Source organism: Triticum aestivum, chromosome 1D, assembly GCF_018294505.1.
Source record: "Triticum aestivum cultivar Chinese Spring chromosome 1D, IWGSC CS RefSeq v2.1, whole genome shotgun sequence".
In the NCBI taxonomy this organism is placed as follows: domain Eukaryota; kingdom Viridiplantae; phylum Streptophyta; class Magnoliopsida; order Poales; family Poaceae; genus Triticum; species Triticum aestivum.
The window spans coordinates 252,725,441-252,749,460 of NC_057796.1; the positions used below are offsets into that span (position 1 = coordinate 252,725,441).

At 45.1% G+C, this 24,020-nt stretch overlaps 2 protein-coding genes across 3 annotated transcripts; both read right to left on the reverse strand.

Annotated features, from left to right (window-relative positions):
- Nucleotides 1-1,341: 1,341 nt before the first annotated feature.
- Nucleotides 1,342-3,458, reverse strand: LOC123181289 (cytochrome P450 89A2-like). Its single transcript, XM_044593546.1, has one exon. It carries the CDS (start codon nucleotides 3,071-3,073, stop codon nucleotides 1,496-1,498), a length of 1,578 nt encoding a protein of 525 aa, XP_044449481.1. The 5' UTR covers nucleotides 3,074-3,458; the 3' UTR covers nucleotides 1,342-1,495.
- A 137-nt stretch (nucleotides 3,459-3,595) lies between these two features.
- On the reverse strand, nucleotides 3,596-6,097 carry LOC123181290 (UPF0496 protein 4). 2 transcript variants are annotated; one of them, XM_044593547.1, is made up of 2 exons: nucleotides 5,916-6,097; nucleotides 3,596-5,309 (listed from the first exon to the last, which is right to left on the reverse strand). In XM_044593547.1, exon 2 carries the CDS (start codon nucleotides 5,303-5,305, stop codon nucleotides 3,980-3,982), a length of 1,326 nt encoding a protein of 441 aa, XP_044449482.1. In that variant the 5' UTR covers nucleotides 5,306-5,309; nucleotides 5,916-6,097; the 3' UTR covers nucleotides 3,596-3,979. The 2 variants fall into 2 exon arrangements, with proteins under 2 accessions (XP_044449482.1, XP_044449483.1); XM_044593548.1 differs by having other exon boundaries at nucleotides 5,911-6,041.
- Nucleotides 6,098-24,020: the final 17,923 nt, after the last annotated feature.

The window sequence follows — 24,020 nt, forward strand, 5'->3', positions numbered from 1 at the left end:
CACATCTGATAACTGAGGTAGAAACACCATGGTAACTTTGACCATAGGGAAGATTTTTTTTTGAAAAGATACCCCGGTATCTTCTGTGTAAATAGCACGATACTATACCTCCCTCCCCTAGTATTTTTATGTGTAAATAGCATGAAAACATATGCACTGCGATAACTAAACACCATGATAAGTTTTTGACCCGTGGGGGGGAATTTTGCTGAAACATACCCCTGATAAATTTTGTGTAAATAGCATGATATTTTAAGCACTGCGGGCTTGATAGGCTACCTAGAATCACCATGATAACCTTTTGTCCCGGGGAAAAGTTGTTCAAAACATCTCCGATAATTTTTATGTGAATAACATGATAATATAAGCACCACATAACCGATAACTTACAATATAAACATGATGATAACTTTTTACCAAAGGAAAACAAGTTGTTAAAAATATACACTCGCCTCGTGGGGCCTCTTAGATGAACACAACACATGATGTGCCACGAAAAAGCCACATAATGTTTAGTGTCATGAGGGGCACACGTGCTCGTGGGTTGGCCCAGAAAAACGGCCCACTTTGACCCGCTATAGGCGTGATAAGTTACACAAAAACATCGTGGTAATTTTTGACCTATGGAAAAAGTTACCGAAACACACCCAGGTTTTTAGGTGTAATTACCATGATAATATACGAACTGTAGACCCGGTAACTCATGTACAATCCCCCATGGTAACTTTGACCGGGGACGAGGTTGATGTACACATACCCTGATAACTTATGTGTAAGTACCACGGTATTTTACACATCGAAGACCTTATAACTTGTGTATAAAACACAGTGGTAACTTTGGAAGGGGTGTAGTTGTTGAAACATAGTACCTGGTAAGTTCTATGTAAATAGCACGTAACTTACGCAACACAGGCATGATAACTTGCATGCGAATACCATGTTAACTTTGTCCCGAGGGAAAATCGTGGTAATTTTCTGTACTCTTTTGTAGTAACACAATTGTAAAAAAAAGGATCAAAACGATTAGTTTCTTTAGTTTGAGCAACAAATACCTAAGGGTGAGGTTGTTGTGGTGGCGCGCTTTGGTGCCAAGGAGGTGTGGGTTCGAATCCCACATGCGCAATTTTTTTTTATCATGTGATAGACGTGAAGAAGTGGCAGTTTTCTCGGGGGTGGGGCGCGCGAGATGTGCGGAAGAAGCAGGTTTCTCGGGCGAGCCTGCAGGGTCATTCGGAAGAAGGTGGGGTCGAAGGAGGGGGGTCGTGTGGTATTTTAAAGTGAAATAAGTAGAGGTGTGGCAGTTTTGCTTATGTGACACACATGTGCCAAATATCACAGTCCTTAAAATAAAGATGAGAACGGTATTTGCTCTGTTAACTGAAGCTCAAAATGATCAGATGAGATTCCATGAGACATCAGCCACTGAGATATACACATGTGAACATCCAGTTCAGGCAAGCAGGTTCAACAAGTAGTGTGATTGTCTAAAGCACCGTCAGCTCCTGCTTCTGGGCACCAACCTCGCGCACAGCGGCTTGGCCATGACGACGGTGAACTCCGGCTTCTCGGCGAAATCCACCTCGTCGCCTGGAATCTCACGCCACTCGAACTCATTGACCAAATTGGCCACGAAGTACTCAAGGTGAAGCATGGCGACGCCGAGCCCGGCGCAGATCCTCCTCCCGACACCGAATGGCATCATCCTGATCTCCCTGCTGCCGGCCACATCCACCCCCTCGCCATCGCCGCCCGGCAAGAATCGCTCGGGCACGAACTCCATCGGCTTCTCCCACTCCCGCTCGTCCCTGCCCATCTCGGCCACCATGAAGTTCACAGTGGCGCCCTTCGGGATCAGGTACCCGTCAATCTCCATGTCCTCCATCGCCTTGTGCGGCAGCACGAAGTGCGCCGGTGGGTGCCTGCGCAGTCCCTCAAGGACGACGGCTTTGAGGTAAGGCATCTTGTGGATATCCTCCTCGGAGACCTCTTGCCAGTCGTCTCCAGTTGTGGCGCTGATCTCGTCATAGAGCTTGTCTTGGATGGCCGGGTTCTTGACGAGCTCAGCCATGATCCATTGCAGCCCGGTGGAGGTGGTGTCGGTTCCGGCGATAAGGAACTCGGAGCAGAGTACGACCATCTCGTCGTCCGTGAGCGCGCGGCCAGCCTCTTCTTCTTCAGGGAGCTTGATGTCGAGCAGGGTGTCCACGTACGAGTGCTCAAACGTGGTCTCCGCCATCGGCAACACCACGCCGGCGCCACGGTTGATCTGCTTCTTGCGCTCCCGCCGCGCGTCAATCAGCGGCAGGAAGAGCTCCTTCTGCCGCCGCCGCAGGGCGAGGCCCATCTTGAGACGGCCGCGAAAAAGGTGCTTGGTGACAGCCGGCCAGAAGGCGAAGACACTCTTCTTGCGCGCGACGTACAAGAGCCAGTCGCGCTGCGCGGCGCCGACCGCCCGCACCGCGGCCTCGTCGAGCCTCTCGCCGAAGCACATGAGCACGAGGAGGCAGAACATGGCGTACCGGAACGCCTCCATGACCATGACCCCGCGGGGCGCCGCCTCCACGCCGGGGCCGGAGTCCCGCAGCAGCTTGTCCGCGAGCACGCGGCGCACCCAGGCGCGCGCGGGCGCGAAGAGGCGGACACGCGACGGGTGCAGCGTCTCCGAGACGAGGTTGCGCCGCAGGAGGCGCCACGCGGGCCCGTAGCAGGCGCGCGCGACTGTGTTGCCAGTCTCGCCGAAGAGGCCGCGCGTGACCGCCGGGCGGTCAGCCAGAGCGGCGCCACGCTCCACCAGGGCGGCGTGGGCCAGTCGCCGGTCGGCCACGAAGATGGAGAGGCGGGAGCCGACGCGCAGCGACACGACGGGGCCGTGCCGCGCCATGAGGCGCCGGAGGAGGGGCTCCACGTCGGCTGAGGAGTGCATCAGCCACAGCAGGCTGCCGAGCAACGGCAAGGCGAGCGGGCCCGGCGGGATGCGGCTGCCGTTCTTGGCCTTACCCGCGACGCGCTGCGCGAGCAGGACGATGAGGAAGGGGAGGAGGAGGGCGACAGGGAGCAGGAGCCATGCCTCCATGGCGATTGATTTCTTCGCTTTTGCTTTGTTCTGCTCGGACTCGTCAGTTCATCTTAGCTCTGCTCTGCTTCAGATTTTCAGTAACTGGGGTGCTGCTGAAGCTACGAGTTTCTGGTGACGGATACTGCTGGTTGGATTGGATAAAGGAAACGACGATAACAACACGTCAACAAGCATGGCTTCGTTTATTTATTGTTATATACGATCGGTGAGCGACCCGATGCATCCTAAAGCAAGGGGAGGGATAATTGTATAGTAGAGTAGCCGTAGTGTTTGATTTTCAAGATACAAAATGGACCATCGTCCCATTCAGATTTCAGCGTCCCTAGACGCGTGATGCACGCCTGAAGTGAGAGCGGCTGCAACGTGAGATCTATTAAAAATTAGGATGGAATCTTTCACTAGAAGTAACAGGTTCTTGTCGGCCGAACCACTGGTTCCTGATGTTGCTAAAGATTCGAGTAACACTCCAGCACGAGCACAAGTGTTCATATGAAATGCAAGATACCTCAAAGACTTTGCTTTTGCTCTCTAGGATACATCTTTCATCTCTAACATTGCTGGCAACACACTTCGGCATACATATGAAACAGTTACTGTCCTCTCGGCATTGTACATTCCACTGATACTGCACACTAATGACTCAGTATTTGTCTAGTACTACTTCTACTCGACAAAAAAAAAGACACAAGGACTATCAAACCTACGACACATACAACCCCACACAACACAACTGGCAGCCCAAGATTATGCACGTCGCCGCTGAGATGTGGTGCCCTAGCTTAGTTCCGGTGAGGCTGAGCAGGGGGCACATGTCAGAAGAGCGGTGTACAAGCAGGCGCTGCTGAGCCGTCTATACGAATGTTTTACACCAACAGAGAACATACACAGCAGAAACGTAAAGCATCAAGACCTAACCTCGGTGACCTTGCTTGCTGCATCTGACATCCTCAGATTGCAGAGCAACGCATCACGTCCTGTAAGCACGATCTGGAAGAAGTCCCCGACTCGTTTCGACAAGGAATCCAACCCGAGCCGAAGCCCCTCGGCACTTTTCGACATGCTGGAGATACAGTCCAGGAGCTCTTCTCTGCCTTCCGAGATACTGGTTCTCTCAGGAATGATGTTGTTATCTTCACTGATACTCTCAAGCTCGATCAACTTATTCTCACAGTGGGTGTTATCTTCCTGCATCATTTTAGCCTCCTGTGTTCCTTCTTCTGTACTAGTCTCTGTCATGATCGCTTCACACTCCGGGCTACTGTCATCAGCTGGCTTAAGATTACACCTGGGGTCTCCTTTCTGTCCAGTGCTGACCGGCATCACCATTTGCTTTGAGAGGCTGACAGCACAAGCCACGTTGTCATTTTCATTTTCAAGCTGCGCAGTCCTAGTCAATGCATGCAGTTTTCTGGCACATGCTTCAACTTCTTCCAGCTCTTTTACAGCTGAAACACTTCCTCTGGACAATCGCCTTTTGACTTCCCCGCTGATGGTGGCATGAAGATCATTGAAGGCCTGTGACCAACCAAATTTGTGAGGGACATGCAACTCCACCAATGGCTTGGGACTACCTGATAGTGCAGCCACAAAGACGCTGCAGGTGAAGACAGTCACAGACTCTATTCCATACAAAGCTCTCATGAGGACCTTCCCCTTAGCAGAATTCTTGACCTTCATCAGACAAAGGCTCCCAGCAAGTTCCTGCAAGGCCATTGAGCAGCTGTCGAGCCTTGGGCGCGTCGTGTCCACTTTGTCCATCCACGCCTTAAGTAATACCTCAGCTCGCTTGAGCTGTTCCAATGACGGCACACCACCTTTGGGGTCCAACACATGCAGGACATACTTCACAAGCAACTGCCCTTGATCCAGCCGAGCAAGCTCCGAGCTTAGCGCGATGCAGATGTCCAGCAGCTTCACGCTGCTGTTTAAGTAAATGTCCACCCACTTCTCATCCCAATCCGAGACAGGCAGCTCGAGCTCGGTTATCAGGGTGCCTATGTTGGCATGCAGCTCTGACAAGCAATCGACAGCAAGCCTCATCCAGGACAAGGTGAGGACCTCCAAGGCATTCTCTGGCTTTAGCTTCCTCAAGCTCAAGGCCAGGGCATCCTCGTATGACTTGAGCAGCGCCTGGAGCTTCCTAGGCAGGTGAGGTCCCCCTGGAAGGATGACCCGGAAGGGGTTTCCCACAGGGAAGAAAGACCTATGTCCGTCGTCCGGGCGGCTCATCTCACTGCACCACAATCGACACAGAACCTTCAATTAGCACACCCCATCACAAGCAGCAAGAACATAAGCATCCAAGCCATACATAAAAATTAGGAAACGTGCTCGTTTGATAACCAAGCGATGCATATGGAGCCTGTCAGTACTTGTCACTTGGCAGCGTGCAAACGGCCCAGGATTCGTAGAATCGTTTTAGAATCTCTTTTTCGTGACTGACTTCACAGATAAACTTGTGTCACAGCTACAAACCCTAGCGGCACTTCACTCGGCTCACTGGACCTCACCACCAGCAGTAACCGCGACACACGAAGAACATATTACTACTACAGAAGCCTTCATGAGTCATACTATGGCGCCCGTACCCTAAAGAAACAAGCTAGGCTATCAAAATCTGGGAACCCTGTGAGAGATCATGAATGGCTAAGTAAGAGGACGCGAATCGCGCGATCCACGAAGCTAGAGGGAGATGCTGCACGTTTAGAACCTACAGCCGGCCTGATTGACCTCAGATTCACTGAAACTTTCCCCTAAATTTTGGGCACACGCAGCGATTCCCCACGAAACCAAACAAGCAGGAAATCGAGATTAGTGAACGAATCATGCTGCACCTTACCTCGATTCGATGCGCGTCGGATCAGATTCGAGCTTGGGTGGGGATTTTGGGGAAGTTTGCGGCGTCTGGTGGCCGGTGGGGGAAGTTGTGTGCTCTGTTTTCTGCCGTTTGGTGCGAGAGTGGTTACCCAGTCACCCAGAGAGGGGATAGGTTAGAAAATGGGGGAGGCAGAAAGTTCGAGACGCGCGGTACGCCGTTAGGGCTAGGGCTAGGGCTAGGGCTTGGGTGGGTCGCGCGGGCGCGGGTTACCCGTTGCCGTTGGGCTCCGATTTTCCTTTTCCACCAAAGTTGGGTGGGATTTTACCTGGAGTGCGCTCCAGCTGCGCCAATCGCCATCCGATTGCGTTTGCAGCACGATTTATTTTGTGTCAACCTATGTCATTTTTATGCCAGGTGGACGGTGACGTGTCTTCCCTCGTATACTGAACTCTGCTAGACTTCTATTCTTTCATACATCTCCAACGCAGACTCTCAAATCACCCGCAAATTTCTAGACTAACCTGTTCAAAAACACTTTGTCATCCAACACGATACCACATCGGTCCGCGGATGCGAAAGGCCGCAACCTCTTTTTTTCTCGGTTATTTCACCTTTTTTTCGTTTTTTGCTTTATATTTTTACTTCCAAATATTACAAAAACACTTTACAAAACAATTTAAAAAATGTTAACAAAGCATTTTGAAAAATGTTAAATCTGTATAGAGAAATTGTTTCTCATGTATACAAATAAACTCAATGTGTATAAAAAATTGGTCATGTATTTAAAAATGTTAATCAAGAATTTGAAAAAAAATGTTAAAATGTATTTTTAAAAATGTTAGTCAAGCATTTGAAATATACATAGCAAAAATCTGGGCCGTGCACTAAAAATATTAATCAAGCATTTCAAAAATGTTAAATATGTATAGAAAAATATTAGCCATGTATTAAAAATGTTAATCTTGTACTTAAAAATGTTAATCAAGCATTTTAAAAAAAATAAAATATGTGCGGGAAATATGCTGATCATGGGTTCCAAAAATCTTAATCTTTTATTTGAAAAGTGCTAATTAAGCATTTAAAAAATAATAAAATTTTGCATAGAAAAATTAGGTTGTGTATTTACAAAATGTCAAACATGTATTAGAAAAATGTTCTTGACATATACAAAAATTTAGAATGAAAAAAAAAACAAATAAACAAATAAAAACTAGAAAAACATGAAGATACAAGTGCTTGGGTTGGAAAATAGTGAATACCGATAAGGAAACAAAGAAAATCATTGAAAACCAAGAAACTAAAAAAATGAAGAAACAAAGAAGAAAAATGAGAAAGAAAAGAAAAACAAAGAAACCCATGAAAGAAACAAAGAGAAATCTAAGAAAAATCAAATAACCCAAAGTATAACGAAGAAACAAAGAAACGGAAAGAAAACTAAAGATCGGCAAGGTGATCCAATTTCCCCTTTCTTGTTTCTGTTTGTTGCTGATGGGCTTTCTGCAATCCTACGACAACGTGTTGATATGGGACTGATAGCACCAGTGAAGATCTGCCGACGCGCCCCTGGCATATCTCACCTCCTGTTTGCGGATGACACACTCCTTTTCTTTGAGGCTTCGAGAGCTCAAGCCGTACAAGTTAAAGCTTGCCTTGATCTGTATGCAAAGGCCACTGGCCAACTTCTTAACTATGATAAATGCTTGATTATGTTTGGAGAAATGTGCCCAGTTGATGCACAGGAGGATGTAACTGTTGCAGGGTTTGAAGAGAAATGCCTAGGGCTGCCAACCCCTAATGGGAGAATGACAAAAGGTCGGTTTCAAAACCTACAAGCACAACTTATGAAAAGATTAGTGCAATGGGGCGATGGGCATCTAGCACAACCAGGCAGAGAAACTCTCATCAAGTCCGTTGCGGAGGCACTCCCGGTCTTCATCATGGGAGTCTTCAAGATGCCCTTTTTGGTCTGCGATGATCTTACGGAGATGGTCAGGAATTTTATTGGGGAACAAGCAAAGGGCAACGTAAAACACACTGGAAATCTTGGCAAAAGCTTCAGAGACCGAAGAGCAAAGGTGGTGCAGGATTCAGAGATTACCGCTTGTTTAACCAGGCGTTATTGGCCAGGCAGGCGTGGAGATTGTTAACTCAGCCTGAAAGTTTATGCGCCAGACTGCTTAAGAGCAAATACTATCCCAATGGTAAACTTGAGGATACGGTTTTCTCAAGGAATGCTTCTTCAACTTGGACTGCAATCAGCCATGGCCTAGATCTTCTTAAGAAAGGACTAATATGGAGAGTAGGGAATGGTAACAGTATCAGAATTTGGAGGGACCCTTGGATCCCTAGACCTTTCTCCTACAAACCTATATCAATTCAAGGTACTTGCAGATATAGATATGTGTCACAACTACTGCAATGCAATGGTGCATGGAATTGTACTTTACTTCAAGAAGCATTTCTGCCATGCGATGTACAGGAAATCTTGAAAATAAGAGCATTACCTCGGCTCGAGGAGGATGTGCTGGCTTGGGGCCCGACGAAAACTAGAGTATTTTCTGTGAAATCAGCATATGAGTTAGCCTTTGAGGAAACATACAGAAGCACTGCGGAATCGTCAAGCGCTGCTCCGGATGGTCGTCGGGCTTGTTGGAAGCTCATTTGGAAAAGCATTGTGCCACCTACGGTCAAAAACTTTGCATGGCGTGTTGCGGTGAACTCCCTCCCAACGTGGCAAAACAAAAACAAGCTCAACTTAGAAACGGCCGGGACTTGTCCAATTTGCGAGAGGGAAGAGGAAGACACTTTCCATGCTTTGTAAGTGTCCTCTGGCAGTTCAGTTGTGGGAATGTATGGCAACCGTTTGGAGTCTACCAAAACGGGAGGAACTAAAGAACACATGCACTAAATGGCTGCTGGAAGTGCTCCGTCCACTTTCAGAGATAGAGAGGGGCATGCTGCTGATGTGTTTGGGGCGGGTGTGGCACAATAGAAATGAGATAACACACAACAAAGAACCACCTCCGATGGAGGCATCAAAACGGTTTTTGATGGGATACTTGGACTCCTTGATATCGCTCAAATATTCAGATGAGGAACTTCTGAAAGGTAAACAGGTTGTTGCATATTGTTTGCCCGAACCGCAAGTGTTACCATCTGTTGCTCACAACATCGCATGGGTTTTGCCTATGGAGGGTTGGTCAAAGCTCAATGTTGATGGCTCTTGGTCTATAGATGGGAAGGCAGGAGCTGGCATGGTCCTCCGAGACAGCAAGGGCCAGATCATATATACATCATGGAAGGAGCTCTTTTCCTGCAGGAATGCACTGGAGGCGGAACTAAGTGCATGTATGGAGGGTCTCTCGCTAGCAATTCAGAGAACGGAGCTACCTATTCAAGTAGAAATGGACTCACGGGAGGCCTTGAACACAATCACAAATGATTCGACTGATAGGTGATACATCTCCAACGTATCTATAAGTTTTGATTGCTCCATGCTATATTATCTACTGTTTTGGACATTATTGGGCTTTATTATTCACTTTTGTATTATTTTTGGGACTAACCTATTAACCGGAGGCCCAACCCAGAATTGTTGTTTTTTGCCTATTTCAGAGTTTCGCAGAAAAGGAATATCAAACGGAGTCCAAACGGAATGAAACCTTCGGGAACGTGATTTTTAGAAAGAATATGATCCAGGAGACTTGGACCCTACGTCAAGAAACAAAGGAGGAGGCCACGAGGTAGGGGGCGCGCCTACCCCCCCCCCCCCAGGGCGCGCCCTCCACCCTCGTGGGCCCCATGTTGCTCCACCGACGTACTCCTTCCTCCTATATATAACTACGTACCCCCAAACGATCAGATACGGAGCCAAAAACCTAATTCCACCGCCGCAACCTTTTGTACCCATGAGATCCCATCTTGGGGCCTGTTCCGGAGCTCCGCCGGAGGGGGCATCCATCACGGAGGTCTTCTACATCAACACCATAGCCTTTCCGATGAAGTGTGAGTAGTTTACTTCAGACCTTCGGGTCCATAGTTATTAGCTAGATGGCTTCTTCTCTCTTTTTGGATCTCAATACAATGTTCTCCCCCTCTCTCGTGGAGATCTATTCGATGTAATATTCTTTTGCGGTGTGTTTGTTGAGACCGATGAATTGTGGGTTTATGATCAAGTTTATCTATGAATAATATTTGAATCTTCTGAATTCTTTTATGTATGATTGGTTATCTTTGCAAGTCTCTTCGAAGGTTTGGCCTACTAGATTGATCTTTCTTGCAATGGGAGAAGTGCTTAGCTTTGAGTTCAATCTTGCGGTGTCCTTTCCCAGTGACAGTAGGGGCAGCAAGGCACGTATTGTATTGTTGCCATCGAGGATAACAAGATGGGGTTTTTTTATCATATTGCATGAATTTATCCCTCTACATCATGTCATCTTGCTTAAGGCGTTACTCTGTTTTCGTGAACTTAATACTCTAGATGCATGCTGGATAGGGGTCGATGAGTGGAGTAATAGTAGTAGATGCAGGCAGGAGTCGGTCTACTTGTCTCGGACGTGATGCCTATATACATGATCATACCTAGATATTCTCATAACTATGCTCAATTGTGTCAATTGCTCAACAGTAATTTGTTCACCCACCGTAAAATACTTATGCTCTCGAGAGAAGCCACTAGTGAAACCTATGGCCCCCGGGTCTATCTTCATCATATTAATCTTCCAACACTTAGTTATTTTCTTTGCTTTTATTTTACTTTGCATCTTTATCATAAAAATACCAAAAATATTGTCTTATCATATCTATCAGATCTCACTCTCGTAAGTGACCATGAAGGGATTGACAACCCCTTATCGCGTTGGTTGCGAGGATTTATTTGTTTTGTGTAGGTGCGAGGGACTCGCGCGTAGCCTCCTACTGGATTGATACATTGGTTCTCAAAAACCGAGGAAAATACTTACGCTACTTTGCTGCATCACCCTTTCCTCTTCAAGGGAAACCAACGCAGTGCTCAAGAGATAGCAATAGGTCAATTTTCTCATCAATGGTGAAGGAAATCAAGCACCCGAGGAGTCTTCGTAATACTACATTCAAGTATGTTCATTGTAGTCAAAATAATGTTAGTGATTTTTTTGGCAAAGTTTGCTAGAACCAAGAGTAGAACAGCAGTGTGGCTTAACTCTGGTTTATCAGAGGTCACTGAACTTTGTAATGCAGACTAGGGACTTATCACTTGAGTAATACAAAGTTTCACCCGCAAAAAAAAGGAAAGAAAACTAAAGATGAAATAAAAAACCAAACAAAAGATTAAAAAAGGGAAAACATGAAAAAGAATCCCGAACGAAGACATCGACAACCCAACAGACCATAACACATTATTAGGCCGGCCCATACACATTAGCTTCAGGCATTTCATGTAACGGACAAGTTGCTTGGTGCGCATCTTGGCGCTTCCTATTTGGCGTTTCAAGTGCCCGTTATAGGTCTTTCTGCAAATGGGCGACTGAAGCGCAACCCCCCCCCCCCCCCACACACACACACACACACAATGCTGATAACTGGGCCGACCCATTTATCATCACTTTTTCGTTAAAACGGTCAAAAAGTGCGCAGGCAGAGTTCGACCTCGCGACCACTCCCTTCAGTGCCAACGACACTCACCACGACTCCCTCGAATACTAGATATTAGTAAAAAAATTATCTCTCCGGTCGCGGGAATCCTCCGATTTTGGGAAGCTTCCAGAAGTTTCCCAAACTAGTCTTTTCCCAATTTGCTGGTCATTTCCGGAGCAGTTTTATTCGGGTTTTCTCTTTCCATTTTTTTCTTTCTTTTTTTATTTTTTAATGCGTGATTTTTTAAAATCCTTGTTTTTTATTTGAAATCGATGATTTATTTGAAAAATGTACTTTTTCTAAAGCAATGATTTTTTTCAAATGTGATGAACATTTTTTCAACTTTGATGATTTTTTTTGCAATTTCGATGAACTTTTATCAAATTCAATGAACTTATTTTGAAATCCGATGGACTTTTGTCAAATTTGATGAACATTTTTTCCATATTGGTGAACTTTTTTGAAAAATTCATGCACATTTTTGAATTAACTAACTTTTTGTTTTTTTTCATTTTTACGTTAGTCAACAAGTTGATTGGTCAACTGTGACCAGTCAGCAACAGGATGTTTTGGGCCGGGCCCTACAGTGCGGCTGCGTGGGCGCCAGATCCGCCGAAGGCGCTGACTAGGAGCTCCCGCGCATCTTATCTAAGGGCTTTTCTTATCCCTCAAAAGAAAATCTAAGGGATTTTCTCTAAATAAATATATAAGGGCCTAAACACGGTTGAGCCCTCAAACAAAAAAAAACGTACACGGTTTCATACGGGTGTCCGCCGCGTAATTTGGGAAAAATCTCCCTCACATCAGGTTGTTCCCCAACACAAATACGCATCCCCCGAATCCTTAGTATTACTAAGCTCCCAAGAAATAGGGGCCCAGGAGAGCTCCAAAGTTTTTTCCTCAAAGTGGATCCCTCCTGCAAGGGTCTGGTTGGGTCATGGGTCCCGCATGACAATATCGGAATTGACATTCTATTAAAGCACTTTTCAAAAAAGTTAAAAACATTTATGTATTTTTTTGTGATTTCAAAAAATGTTCACAGATTTTAACAAACATTCGCGTATTTGAACAACATCATAAATTTATAAACTATCACGGACATGAAAAAGATATTCATGGTTCTAAATAAAATTCATGATTTTATAATTGTTCATGATCATTTAAGAATGGTCACAATTTTAAATATTGTTTGCGGATTAAAAATATTTATAAAATTTGGAAAAATGTTCAAAACTTCAAATTATGTTTCCTAATTTCAAAACATGTTCATAAATTTAGAAAATATTCATGAATTAAAAAAGGAAACAAGCTCCCGAGGAGAGCTCCAAACAAATTTCCTCGAAGTGGACTCCGCCTGTAGGGGTCTGGACGGGTCGTAGGTCCAGTATTGGAACCGATATGCTGTTAAAACACATCAAAATATTTAAAAGCATTGAAGTATTCTAATTTTTTGTTAATTTCCAAGAAATTTCAATAATATCAAAATTTTATAAATTCTTTATGGATATGAAAAAATAATCTTCATGGTTCGAAAAAATGTTCATGAGTTTTATAAATGTTCATGATCTTTTAAAAATGGTCAAAATTAAATAATGTTCAGATTAAAAATAATATTTATATATTTGAAAATTGTCTGCGAAAATGAAATTATTTTTTGCGGATTTTAAAAAATGTTCGCAACTTTGAAGAAAACATTTATGATTTTTTTTAAATATTTAAAATTTAAAATATTTTCCCAAAAAATTAAAATATTCTTAAATATGAAAAATATTTATGCATTGAAAATAAATAAAATATATAAACAAGCAGGAAAATAAAACATGAAAAGGAAACTGCTAGAGAAAAAAAACAAATGGAACCTTCCCAGCATCGGAAGGACCAACGTACATGGCGAACACAATAGTGTCCGCGGAAGTCCGCGTTTGCTCAACCGTCTCCACGGTATGCGCATAATGTGAATTGTCATAATAACTCTTCAATGAAATATAGAATGAATTTCAAAATCAAAGAATGGCACGGCAAAGCGCGCGTTACACTCTAGTCACTACTACGCTGCAAGAGTCCAAGTGAGAAGAAAGCACCAGTGGAGAAGAAGAAAGCACGGGTGGAGAAGCCCTTTCGGCTCCGCCCGCGCCTAGCTACGACAGCGGATTTGACCCGCGTCGCATCCATCAGCGGAACTGCACAAGTAAACGAGCAACAGTCAGCTCCTCTAATCAAACAAGTAGCCCTTTGCTAGCCAGGAGCGTAGCGTAGATCAGGATGCCGTTCTCCCGCTTCTTTTTCCTCTCTTCGGGCTGTACTATCTGTACGCAGCGTTTATTCAATCAGCATCTACTTTTGAATAGCGATCGATCGACGTGATCTGTGCTCGTGATCAAGATGTCGGCGAAACTTATTGCCCCGTGAGAGACGAGAGACCGATCGACCGGTCGCCGGTCACACCTTTTGTGTGTGGTAGGTGGGTGCTCTGAACCTGAGGACCAGAGCGGCGCTGTTGGTTGTTTCAGCCTCGAACAATACTCTGACCCTCAAGTCCCCTCGCTCCCTGCTGTCCCCCATTAGCTCATGCACGCATGCATGAACGATCGGTGTAGACGACCCTGCTGCGACGACCACTGTACGCAAAGGACGCACAGAATGACTCGTTCGCCGTTGGATGGGGTCTCATCCCATCTCGTCTTGTCTCATCTCGTCTCGAAGACGTGAGGAAGGAAGATAAAGGGAAATCTAGAGGCCAGCAGCAAACGCTCGGATCAAATGATGCTCTCTTTCGGTTCAGTTCATGTGGTGGCGGTGCACGCGCATGTGCCCGACCTGCCGGGGCTTTCTATTTCCACTTCTTCTTGGGTACAACCCCTGACACATCGACGGCCCAGATTAGAAGATACCCTTTCGGTACAATAAGTGAGGAGGGGTAGGATGGGAATTTCAGGGGGCGCGGCGTACCGCGGCGCACGGACGTACGGTCCGCTATACGCCGTACGTGGCGGTGTACGCCCACGTCAAGGGCGGCCCACGCGTACTTAGTCCACCACCGCCGTCCCCCGAATTAATCCGGTGCGGATTGCGGTGGCCATTACGGCGTGCAGCGCCCCGTCGAATCGCCGCAGTGTGGAGTCTAATCGCCGGCATCGGTCCGCGCGCGGCGTCGATTCCCACGCTGACGCCTGCGCGCGCCGCCTGTCCACGCCACCGCTTTGACCGCCTGCGCACGCCGCCCCCTCGTCTGCCGGCATTAATCGCCGGTACCACCCCGCCCCTCCCCGCCCCTATAAAAGCCGGCCCCTCCCGCCGTCGATGGCACCCCGTTCTCGCCTCCCCCACTCGGCGGCACCCACCCCCGCCTCTCGCGCCCTCTCTCTCTGCTGCCGGCGATGGCCCGCCCCAATCTGACCCTGGAGGAGGCGGAGTAGCTCGCCCACTTCTTCATCCCCGCCGCGCCCGACGTCCGCCTGCCGTCGAGGTGGCGTCTCAGCGTCGACGGCGTGCCTGTCGCGCCGGTGCCCGACGTCGGCACGCCAAACTTCGCCCGCGCCGTTGGTCTTTATCGGGCGCGACTCTCGCCGGAGGAGCGGGCGGACCCGTAGTACGCCCCCGACCAACCCGGCTGGGCGGCCCGACTCGCAGACGACCACGACCGCCGCCTCCACGCCCCCGCCGGCCCCCGCCCGCCTGTCAAGCACATCCGCGCGGCGCGACACCACCTCTGGGACGGGCGCTCCTTCGAGGACGTCGTCGCCCCACACCGCGCCCAGGCGGTCGCCGGCGTCGTGCCCGCCCCGACGAGCTACGGCTACGTGCTATTCCGTCGCGGCGAGGCGCGGTCCACCCGTGAAACCATGGGCGCGCGCATGAACCTCGGCACGCGCGCGGCCCCGCGCGGGCCCCTCGCCGCAGCGCAAAAACGGGAATTCAGAAATATTCTGAATTTCTTAAAGACCAAAAGCAGAACGAACCTTTGAACAACATCGGCCGGACAAGAACAAAGGTTTTCACCATCGTCTTTGCGCTTTGCTGGAACTATGTAAGGTTCAACCGCGGCTATGTCCGCCTCGGCAACGGCGATCGTCGCACGCACGCGAGGGACTGCGCCGGGTCCAGCCGCGCCCCTCCACCCGAGCCGGCGCAGGAACCAGAGCCGGCGTTGCTGGCCGAGTACAGGCGGCTGGCGGCGGAGGCCGGCGACCCGGAGGACATGCCGGGCTACCTGACGGCGATCCGGGAGTCGGAGAACGTCCCGATGCCGCCGCCCCTCGTCCAGGAGTACATGCGGGTCGCCCCGGTCGCCGTCCACCCAGAGGACCCGCCGCACTTCCTCGGCTACCACGCCGCGGTGGCCGACTCGATGGCTGCGCCGACCGCGTCGGCCGCGCCCCTGGACGACGACATCAGCAGCAACGACAGCGACGACGGCGACGGGCTCTACGACGAGGCGGACTTCGGCGGCGTCGAGGACGAGTAGTTTAGTTTAGGTTGCTTTCAAAATAACGTTTATTAATGTTTAATTATTTTCGTAATGTTGTTTAGTTTAGTTAAGTTAAATTTCTATTATTATGTAAAATATTTATGAAAACTATAATGAAATATCGAGTATGTTTGAATGCATGGTTTGAAAATATTGTTTACAAATTGAGTGTTTGAATTCATACTATTATTTAAAATTGTTATATTGTAAAAATTAAAAAACAAAAAAAGTTAAACTTGAAGTGCAAAAAACGAAAAAAGAGGACAAATAAATAATATTAGCAAAAAAGAATGAAAATAAATTTTAAAAACAGAAATGAGTTAAACTTTGAATGCAAAAAAAAACTATGAAAATTAGGAAAGGAAATAAAAAACAAAACAAAGGTGAAAAATAAATAATATTAGAAAAAAGAATGAAAATAAAAAAAATTGTATTAAACTTCGAACACATACCATTATTTGAAATTGTCCTATTGTAAAAAATTTAAAATTACAATAGAACTTAACTTGAATTGGACAAATTATAAAAATTAGAAAATTTAATAAAAATGAAACAATAAAAAAATTACATAATATTAGAAAAAACAAAAATAAAAATAAATTTTGTTTTAAAAAAAAAAGACCGCCGGCCCGGAGCCGAACGAGGCGTACTAAGTCGTTCCCGATCAACCCGACGGAGAAGGGGCCCACTTTTCAGCCCTGCATGGCCCACGGGCCCAAACAGACGGGGTAGGGCGGGGCGTCCTATTGTGTTCTTTTTGGGAGTACGGCGTGGTAGGGCGGGGCATGCTATTTAAGCCGGTGCGGGCGCGCTTCGGCAGGCGAGGTGGGACTAAAGTTAGACCTCGCCTCCCGCGGCGCTGCGAGGACCGCCGAGGTGGGCCGATTTTGGTGGGCCGAGTGGGCCGCCTGGAAGGCGCGCGCGCGAGCGGTCCAGGGCGCAGGGGCCGTGTGCGGTACGGTGGAGGCGCAGTTTTTAGTCCCACCTCGCCCGCCGAAGGACGCCCCGACCGGCTTAAATAGGCGGATTCATGCACCCTCGCAGATAAGATAGTTAGTAATAATTTGATTTGACTTTGCACTGCCCGGGCAGCTCTGCCGCAGCTGCCCGGACAGTGTTACACTGTCCGGGCAGCTGCGGGAGTGCTGCTAGCGCATTGTAAACTCAGATCATATCATTACTATCTATCTTATTTTTGATAGTTTAGCACTCTACGCAAGTTTGTTTCATTAATACCTAATGTTTTTAATATTTGTCACACCTGATTTAAATCACATTTTTAGTACCTGGACGGTCTTCGGAGAACGAGGTAATTTTTTTGGACATCTTTAGAATGGCCTGAAATTTTGCAAGTGAGTTGGTATGCCCACTCCCACACGGAATCCAAAAATTGATCGTATTTCGATACCAAAAGCATGTTGCGTCACGTCCGGTCAGTGTTTTGACCGAAAAAATTATAGAAAATTCATAAAGTGTCAAAAAGCCACGAAACTTGTCATGCATCCTAGTCATGATGGTAGAACACTATGGAAAAAATTTGGGTTCATTCGAAGGATGTCGAAAAAAACTCCTTTTCAGACAGGGCCTTTGCTCCTACTCGAACGGTCTACGGAGAACGAGGTCAATTTTTTGACATGTTCAGAATGGCTTGAAATTTTTCATGTGAGTTAGTATGCCCACTCCCACACTGAATCCAAAAATTGATCGTATTTCGATACCAAAAGCACGTTGCGTCACGTCCGATGAGTGTTTTATGTGTTTTCACCGAAAAATTATATAAAATTCATAAAGTGGCAAAAAGCCACGAAACTTTTCATGCATCCTAGTCATGATGGTAGAACACTATGGAAAAAATTTGGGTTCATTTGAAGGATGTTGAAAAAAACTCCTTTTCGGACAGGGCCTTTGCTCCCGAACGGTCTACGGAGAACGAGGTCAATTTTTTGACATCTTCAGAATGGCCTCAAATTTTGCATGTGAGTTAGTATGCCCACTCCCACACTGAATCCAAAAATTGATCGTATTTGATACCAAAAGCACGTTGCGTCACGCCCGATCAGTGTTTTAGGTGTTTTCACCGAAAATATTATAGAAAATTCATAAAGTGGCAAAAAACCACGAAACTTGTCATGCATCCTAGTCATGATGGTAGAACACTATGGAAAAAAATTGGGTTCATTTGAAGGATGTCGAAAAAAAACTCCTTTTCGGACAGGGCCTTTGCTCCTACCCGAACGGTCTACGGAGAACGAGGTCAATTTTTTGACATCTTCAGAATGGCCTGAAGTTTTGCATGTGAGTTAGTATGCCCACTCCCACACTGAATCCAAAAATTGATCGTATTTCAGGCCATTCCTGTTGCCGTGTGCTATTCCTGTTGCTTCACGATATATCACAAACACCTGAGGTGAGATTTATTGCATCCCCGTGGGCCAACACTTTGTCCACTATGCAAGTTACCTCGTTACCAGTTTTGTTCTCTTTTCTCGTTTCGTGTTCCGGCATCCCCGTGATCAAATCACAAAGTGTCTGGCCAGCCGATGATGGACACCGTAACACCGAGAGGGCCCGAGTATATCTCTCCATCGTCGGAGGAGCAAATCCCAATCTCGAGCTATCAAGTTACTTAACATACTTTCCCATGAACCCGTAAGCCGCTGTAATAGCCATCCAGTTACGGATGACGTTTAACAAACCCCAAAGTTCATGAAGCAAGCATGAAAAAACTCGATACTCTCATGGTCTAAGGAAGTATGCAAACATTAACTATCTCTGTGTTATAAACCGTTAACTTGTGACGAATGTATCTCATAGCATAACATCAATTCGGGTCGATTCAACACAAATGTCCTTCCTGACATTGTGCCCTCAAAGTTGCTTGGCATAGACATGCCCATGATTGGGAAAACATAATCATCATGCAACACTTGAGCTAGTCTTAGAGGCACGACTAGGAATACATTTTACCGTTTATTATTCCGCACGTGCATATGGGTTCTCCCCAGAGCCTTTATGGATATACGGGCTCGGGAACCACAGCAGTTATAGCATGGAACATAAACATAATTATGAATAGGGAGATAATCAATAACATTTATTATTGCCTCTAGGGCATATCTCCTACAGACTCCCACTTGCACTAGAGACAATAATCTAGCTTGTGCTAATGCACTTCACACCTGTGGCACACCGGTGTAAATATGCTTCGCTTGTGGTATAGCCTGATGTCCAACGGATCTGACGACTTCAGCTCCGTGTGTATCTTTGCATGTCCTCGCGTCTTCACATTTTCACAAAAGTCATATTTTGTGTGGACTTGGCTTTGTATGTATGTGAATCACAGGTCGAACCTGGATTCCTCAGACTGAGTTATGGAGCAACTATCTGCAGTAGTGTCCCATTGTCAAAAGCCATCTTGGAACCATACTAAGTTCATGAATGAACTATATGATTCAACATCTTCTTTGTCGCTTCTAAAGCGTCAACATACTTAGCCCTTGTTATAGAATTCGCCACAGTAACTAGTTTGAACAAATTCCAACTAACTGTGCCACCACATTGTGTGTTACACAAAACCCTTAATTTAAATCGAAAATCGCATGGAGAAAAGATGAAGACTGTATCGATGTAACATTTTACAACGAACTCTTCATGATCTTTGCTTGCGAGAAAACCATGTCATCAGTACTTACTCTAGTACTCTGTGACATCTTTCACTGTTGTCCCATGATCAGTAATTTGATCACTTTGGTATCCATACTTGCAACACCTTGGGAGTATCGGACATATCTGGTTGTTTTACATACCATGGAATACATGATTAATCCAAACACAAGAGTGTGTGGAATCTCCATCATGTATTTTACTCATCAGTGTTTTGGGACACCGAGTCTCGCAAAAACTCTTTCCATGTGACTTCGGCAAGAATCACTCCTTGGCGTTTTAAATGCTAAAAGGTTTTAGCATCTTGTCAATATGTATTCATTGCTTAGCCCCATTAGGTAAATCTATCTCCATAGATCATCATGCCTAATATTGAGGCTATTTAGCCTAAGCACTTCATCGAAAAACTATTTTCAAATGAAGTCCTAATTCGTGTCAAGAAATTTATTTCCAATTACCAATGTGCCAAGCACATAAGGTTTTTAGAAATATTATTACGCTCCCACTTACTTTCTTGAATTACAAGCATCTTCGTTACCCATTGATGAAGTCAAACCCCTTTGACCATTTCATCAAAGCACGAAGATTTCAACTCCATTTTGCTCTCTTCTGTCCATAGCTGGAACTCTGAAGTTTGCACCCTTACTAGCATCCTCTGGATAGACAAAATGCCTTGGACTGTAACACATGCAAGTCCTTGGTTTCATTTCCATCAGATGGAAATCCTATTGTCATCCATGTTTCATATCTCATGATTGAAATATGTATTAATTGCTAGTTCAACCCGAACCGACTTTAAGCATCGCTACGATGAAAACAACCTCATCGTAGTCAACTCTTGAACTTGTTATTTCAACAAGTCGAGCTTTATGGATAAAACATTTTTATCCGTATCAGTTTTAAGTTCCATAAATATTCGTTAGACTCTAAGTCTTCCGAAAGGTGTATCAAGGTTTTAATCTTGAATCACTTATATGGAAACTAACTCGGGTTGTATTGGCATTTAGCCAATTCTGGAGTCAGGGCCCATCAACGCTTCCTTGTGTATCGTAGGTATAATGTTGTCTAACAACAATATCTCGTTTGCGCACCTGAGAGGTTTGCACGAGCCTTGCCTACATGGTTCAGCTGCAAGTTCGACCGAAGTTCATACATTTTATTGTAGAGACTTCCGTATCAGTCGCAGTAGGAAACTCTGGAATTATTTCCAAGGTCTCTTTCCTTTGATCTGATGACGAAGATACTGTTTATCTCGTCAAGTTGCACTATTCTCCGACTCACCTTTTTGAAAGAATCATTCTCTTTAAAAGCACACCGTTTCGCGGCAAAACTATTTGCCTCGGTATAGTGAGGGAGGAATACCCAACATTTTGGTATAACCTACAAAATAGCACTTGTCTGATTTGGAATAGGTTTGTAACCTTTTACACAAGCCCCATATTCCAAATATTAAGAAAAGATATAACATGGTTGGGCGTACCATACCATGGCTTCATTTCAACAGACCCGATGTAGCTCTTTTCAGTGTAAAAGCCGCAGTCTCTAAAGCATCACTTTAAAAAGGACAATGGCAAATTTATTTATGTCCTCTTTGACCTTACCATGTCATAAATGGTTAGATTACATCTCCACGGACTTTTCACTTGCAGTGATGTTCCGGGAGGTGCAAGTTATGAAACCCCTTTCACAACTCATCAGACATTCGCTAAACATGTAACTCAAATATTCCTTTGTGCAATCAAATTGCAGAAACATAATTTTCTTGTTACAATAATTTCTACTTCATTTTTGAAAACCTTTCGAATGATTTCAAAAGATCCAGACTTACGTCTCATCAAGCAAATATCCATATATCTACTTGAGTCATTTCTGAAGATAGATAAATCCACTACTTGCAACAACATTTATTGAACTACATACATCAAATGTATGATCACCAATAAGCTTTGTTGCTCGTTCCTTATGGCCTGTGAACGGTATTTCAGTCTCTTCACTTTTCGGAGGAAAGTTGCAAGCGTCAGATGATTCAAATTCAAACGACTTCAAAATCCATCATGATGGAATTTTCCATGTGGGTTTCTCCAATGTGACCAAATGCAGTGCCACACTTGTGTGGTATTCTTTTAGTCTTGCGACATTCAGTGTCAGTGTTTATGGATGTACGATATTACCATCAATATTCATAACATATGTCCCATCGATGATGGAAGTATGGCCCTTATGTTATTCATAATTCTGAACAACAATTGTTCTTTTCTGAACAACCCTCTTGCATCAAACATTGTGCAATGGCTAGAGTGTATGAAACTCTAAAATGAATTATGAAGATAAACCCAGAGGTAATGTATTAATCAATATTCATAACATACATCTCATTCATAATGAAAGTATGGCCCTTATGTTATTCATAACACCGAACATGAAAAGTTCTCTTATGAACAACCTTCTTGCAAGATACCTTATGCAAAGGGCTAGAGTGTGAAACTCTAAAATGAATTATGAAAGTAAATACATGGGTAATACACCGATGGAAGGTATAGTAACATTTACTATGTTCCCTGTGTATACCTTAACCTCATTTCAGGCTAGTCTTTTTAGGCCATAGTAGCTCTTACATTGATTCGTAACAGAATGCAATCGAGCGGGTATCTTTGTGATTAACTCACAATACCCAAGAATTAGTGATTAACATGTTTAACCATAATTCCCAAGAACTATATCTTTGACCAACCTACTATACATCAAAAACTTGTATGACATTCATACATGAGCTGGATATTCCAGTCATCTTTCTTTCTGCCTTTATACTTCTAACAGTTTAACTTTTAGTATTTCTCCTACTCGCAAAAGAAGCACCCAACTTAAGAGTGGCGTTAGCCCCGGACTTCCTAGGCGTGTAAGTCATACTAACACCCTTTGGACACTTCCTTTCTCTTTAAGTTGTTGTTTTATTCACCTTTCATTATATGACAGGCGTTCTTCTGGATCCCTTTCCCAACAGTCAAATGCATAGTAAACACTTTTACTAATACTTGCAAACAAACATTGCTTTGTTTGTATCTGAAAATAATTTTCAGTTCCATGAATATCATATAACTATCCCAACTTTTGAAGTTTGGGTTTCATGGAAGCAAACATATTCCACTTGACCGTAACAGAATTCTAGCTTTTGGATCGAAGGACGAGAGTCACATGATCCATAGCATTAGCGGGAGGATACGGAAAGCATGCGATAGGACAAAGTCCTTCTCGGCACTTTTGAGGACAATCCTCATATTACGTTACCAATCGTAAAGTTTTAACCAGATATTTAATAGCTATTCAATTTTAACAGGGAAAGTGGAATCGCGAGCCATTATTCTACAACTATTTTGCAAGAAACACTTAGACAGTGTTCATAATTAATTGCACTGAGAATTAAACATGTTAATTCAACAATGCGCTCCCACTCAAATCAATATCTCTCAAAATTGATTGTGAGTGATACAAGACCCACATTTCAATTGTTCGCCATTGGTGTAACACCACTGATGACGAAAAATCTCAACTGGTAGGCCAACTTGCCAATCACATCTCTATGTGACTCTTGTTCATCTTTCGGTGCGTGTGTTCCGAGCTCATGACGGTCATGCCTGAACGTCAAGACAACCAAGTGATCTCGCTGCGAGGTCTCAACTCACCCGCCTCAAACTTCTCTAATCGTTCGTACCCGTGTGACACGGCGCACCCCGAAAAGATAGGTGCCGTGACGGTGCTACACTTGGGAGAACACTAACTACTTGGTATTTTTGTGAGAGATCACCCTAATAAAAAGCGACTACCGTGCAATCAAGAAGGGTGCAACATAAGGGATAAACATCTCAGGCAATTCATAATAGCATGATATGGTATAGCCCTTTCTGACGGAGAAGTATTTCATTTCTTCGTCTTCGGCATTCGTGTTGGTGTTCACCTTCGCGAAGATTGCCACCACCTTGTCGATGCACCAGATAATATTGCTATCTCCATAGCGTATAAAATTAATGCATTACTTAAGGTTGACACGCAGGTCATTAAAGTGCAATCATATGGCTCCAGCCATCATGCCGAACCATGACACGCAGGTCATGTTAATCAAATTACATCATATAGTCATCTCATACATAATTGAATTAGTATGAGCACTGCTATACCACATCACATGCACATCCTGCAAAACCAAGTTAGACGCCTCTAATCGGTTTATGCAAAATTTATTTTAGTGGCTTCTAAGGTTTTGACTTAAACCGCAGCGACCAACGTTCATCATCAAGTATGATAGTTCATGTCGCTAGATTAACTTTGCAGGGTGTATGAAGCACGAGACAATAAAATCTCGAACCCCATACTAAACTTCATCATAC

What these genes read in the sequence shown, in the direction of transcription:
- LOC123181289 (XM_044593546.1), bottom strand. Translation starts at nt 3,073, where the DNA reads ATGGAGGCATGGCTCCTGCTCCCTGTCGCCCTCCTCCTCCCCTTCCTC.
- LOC123181290 (XM_044593547.1), bottom strand. Translation starts at nt 5,305, where the DNA reads ATGAGCCGCCCGGACGACGGACATAGGTCTTTCTTCCCTGTGGGAAAC.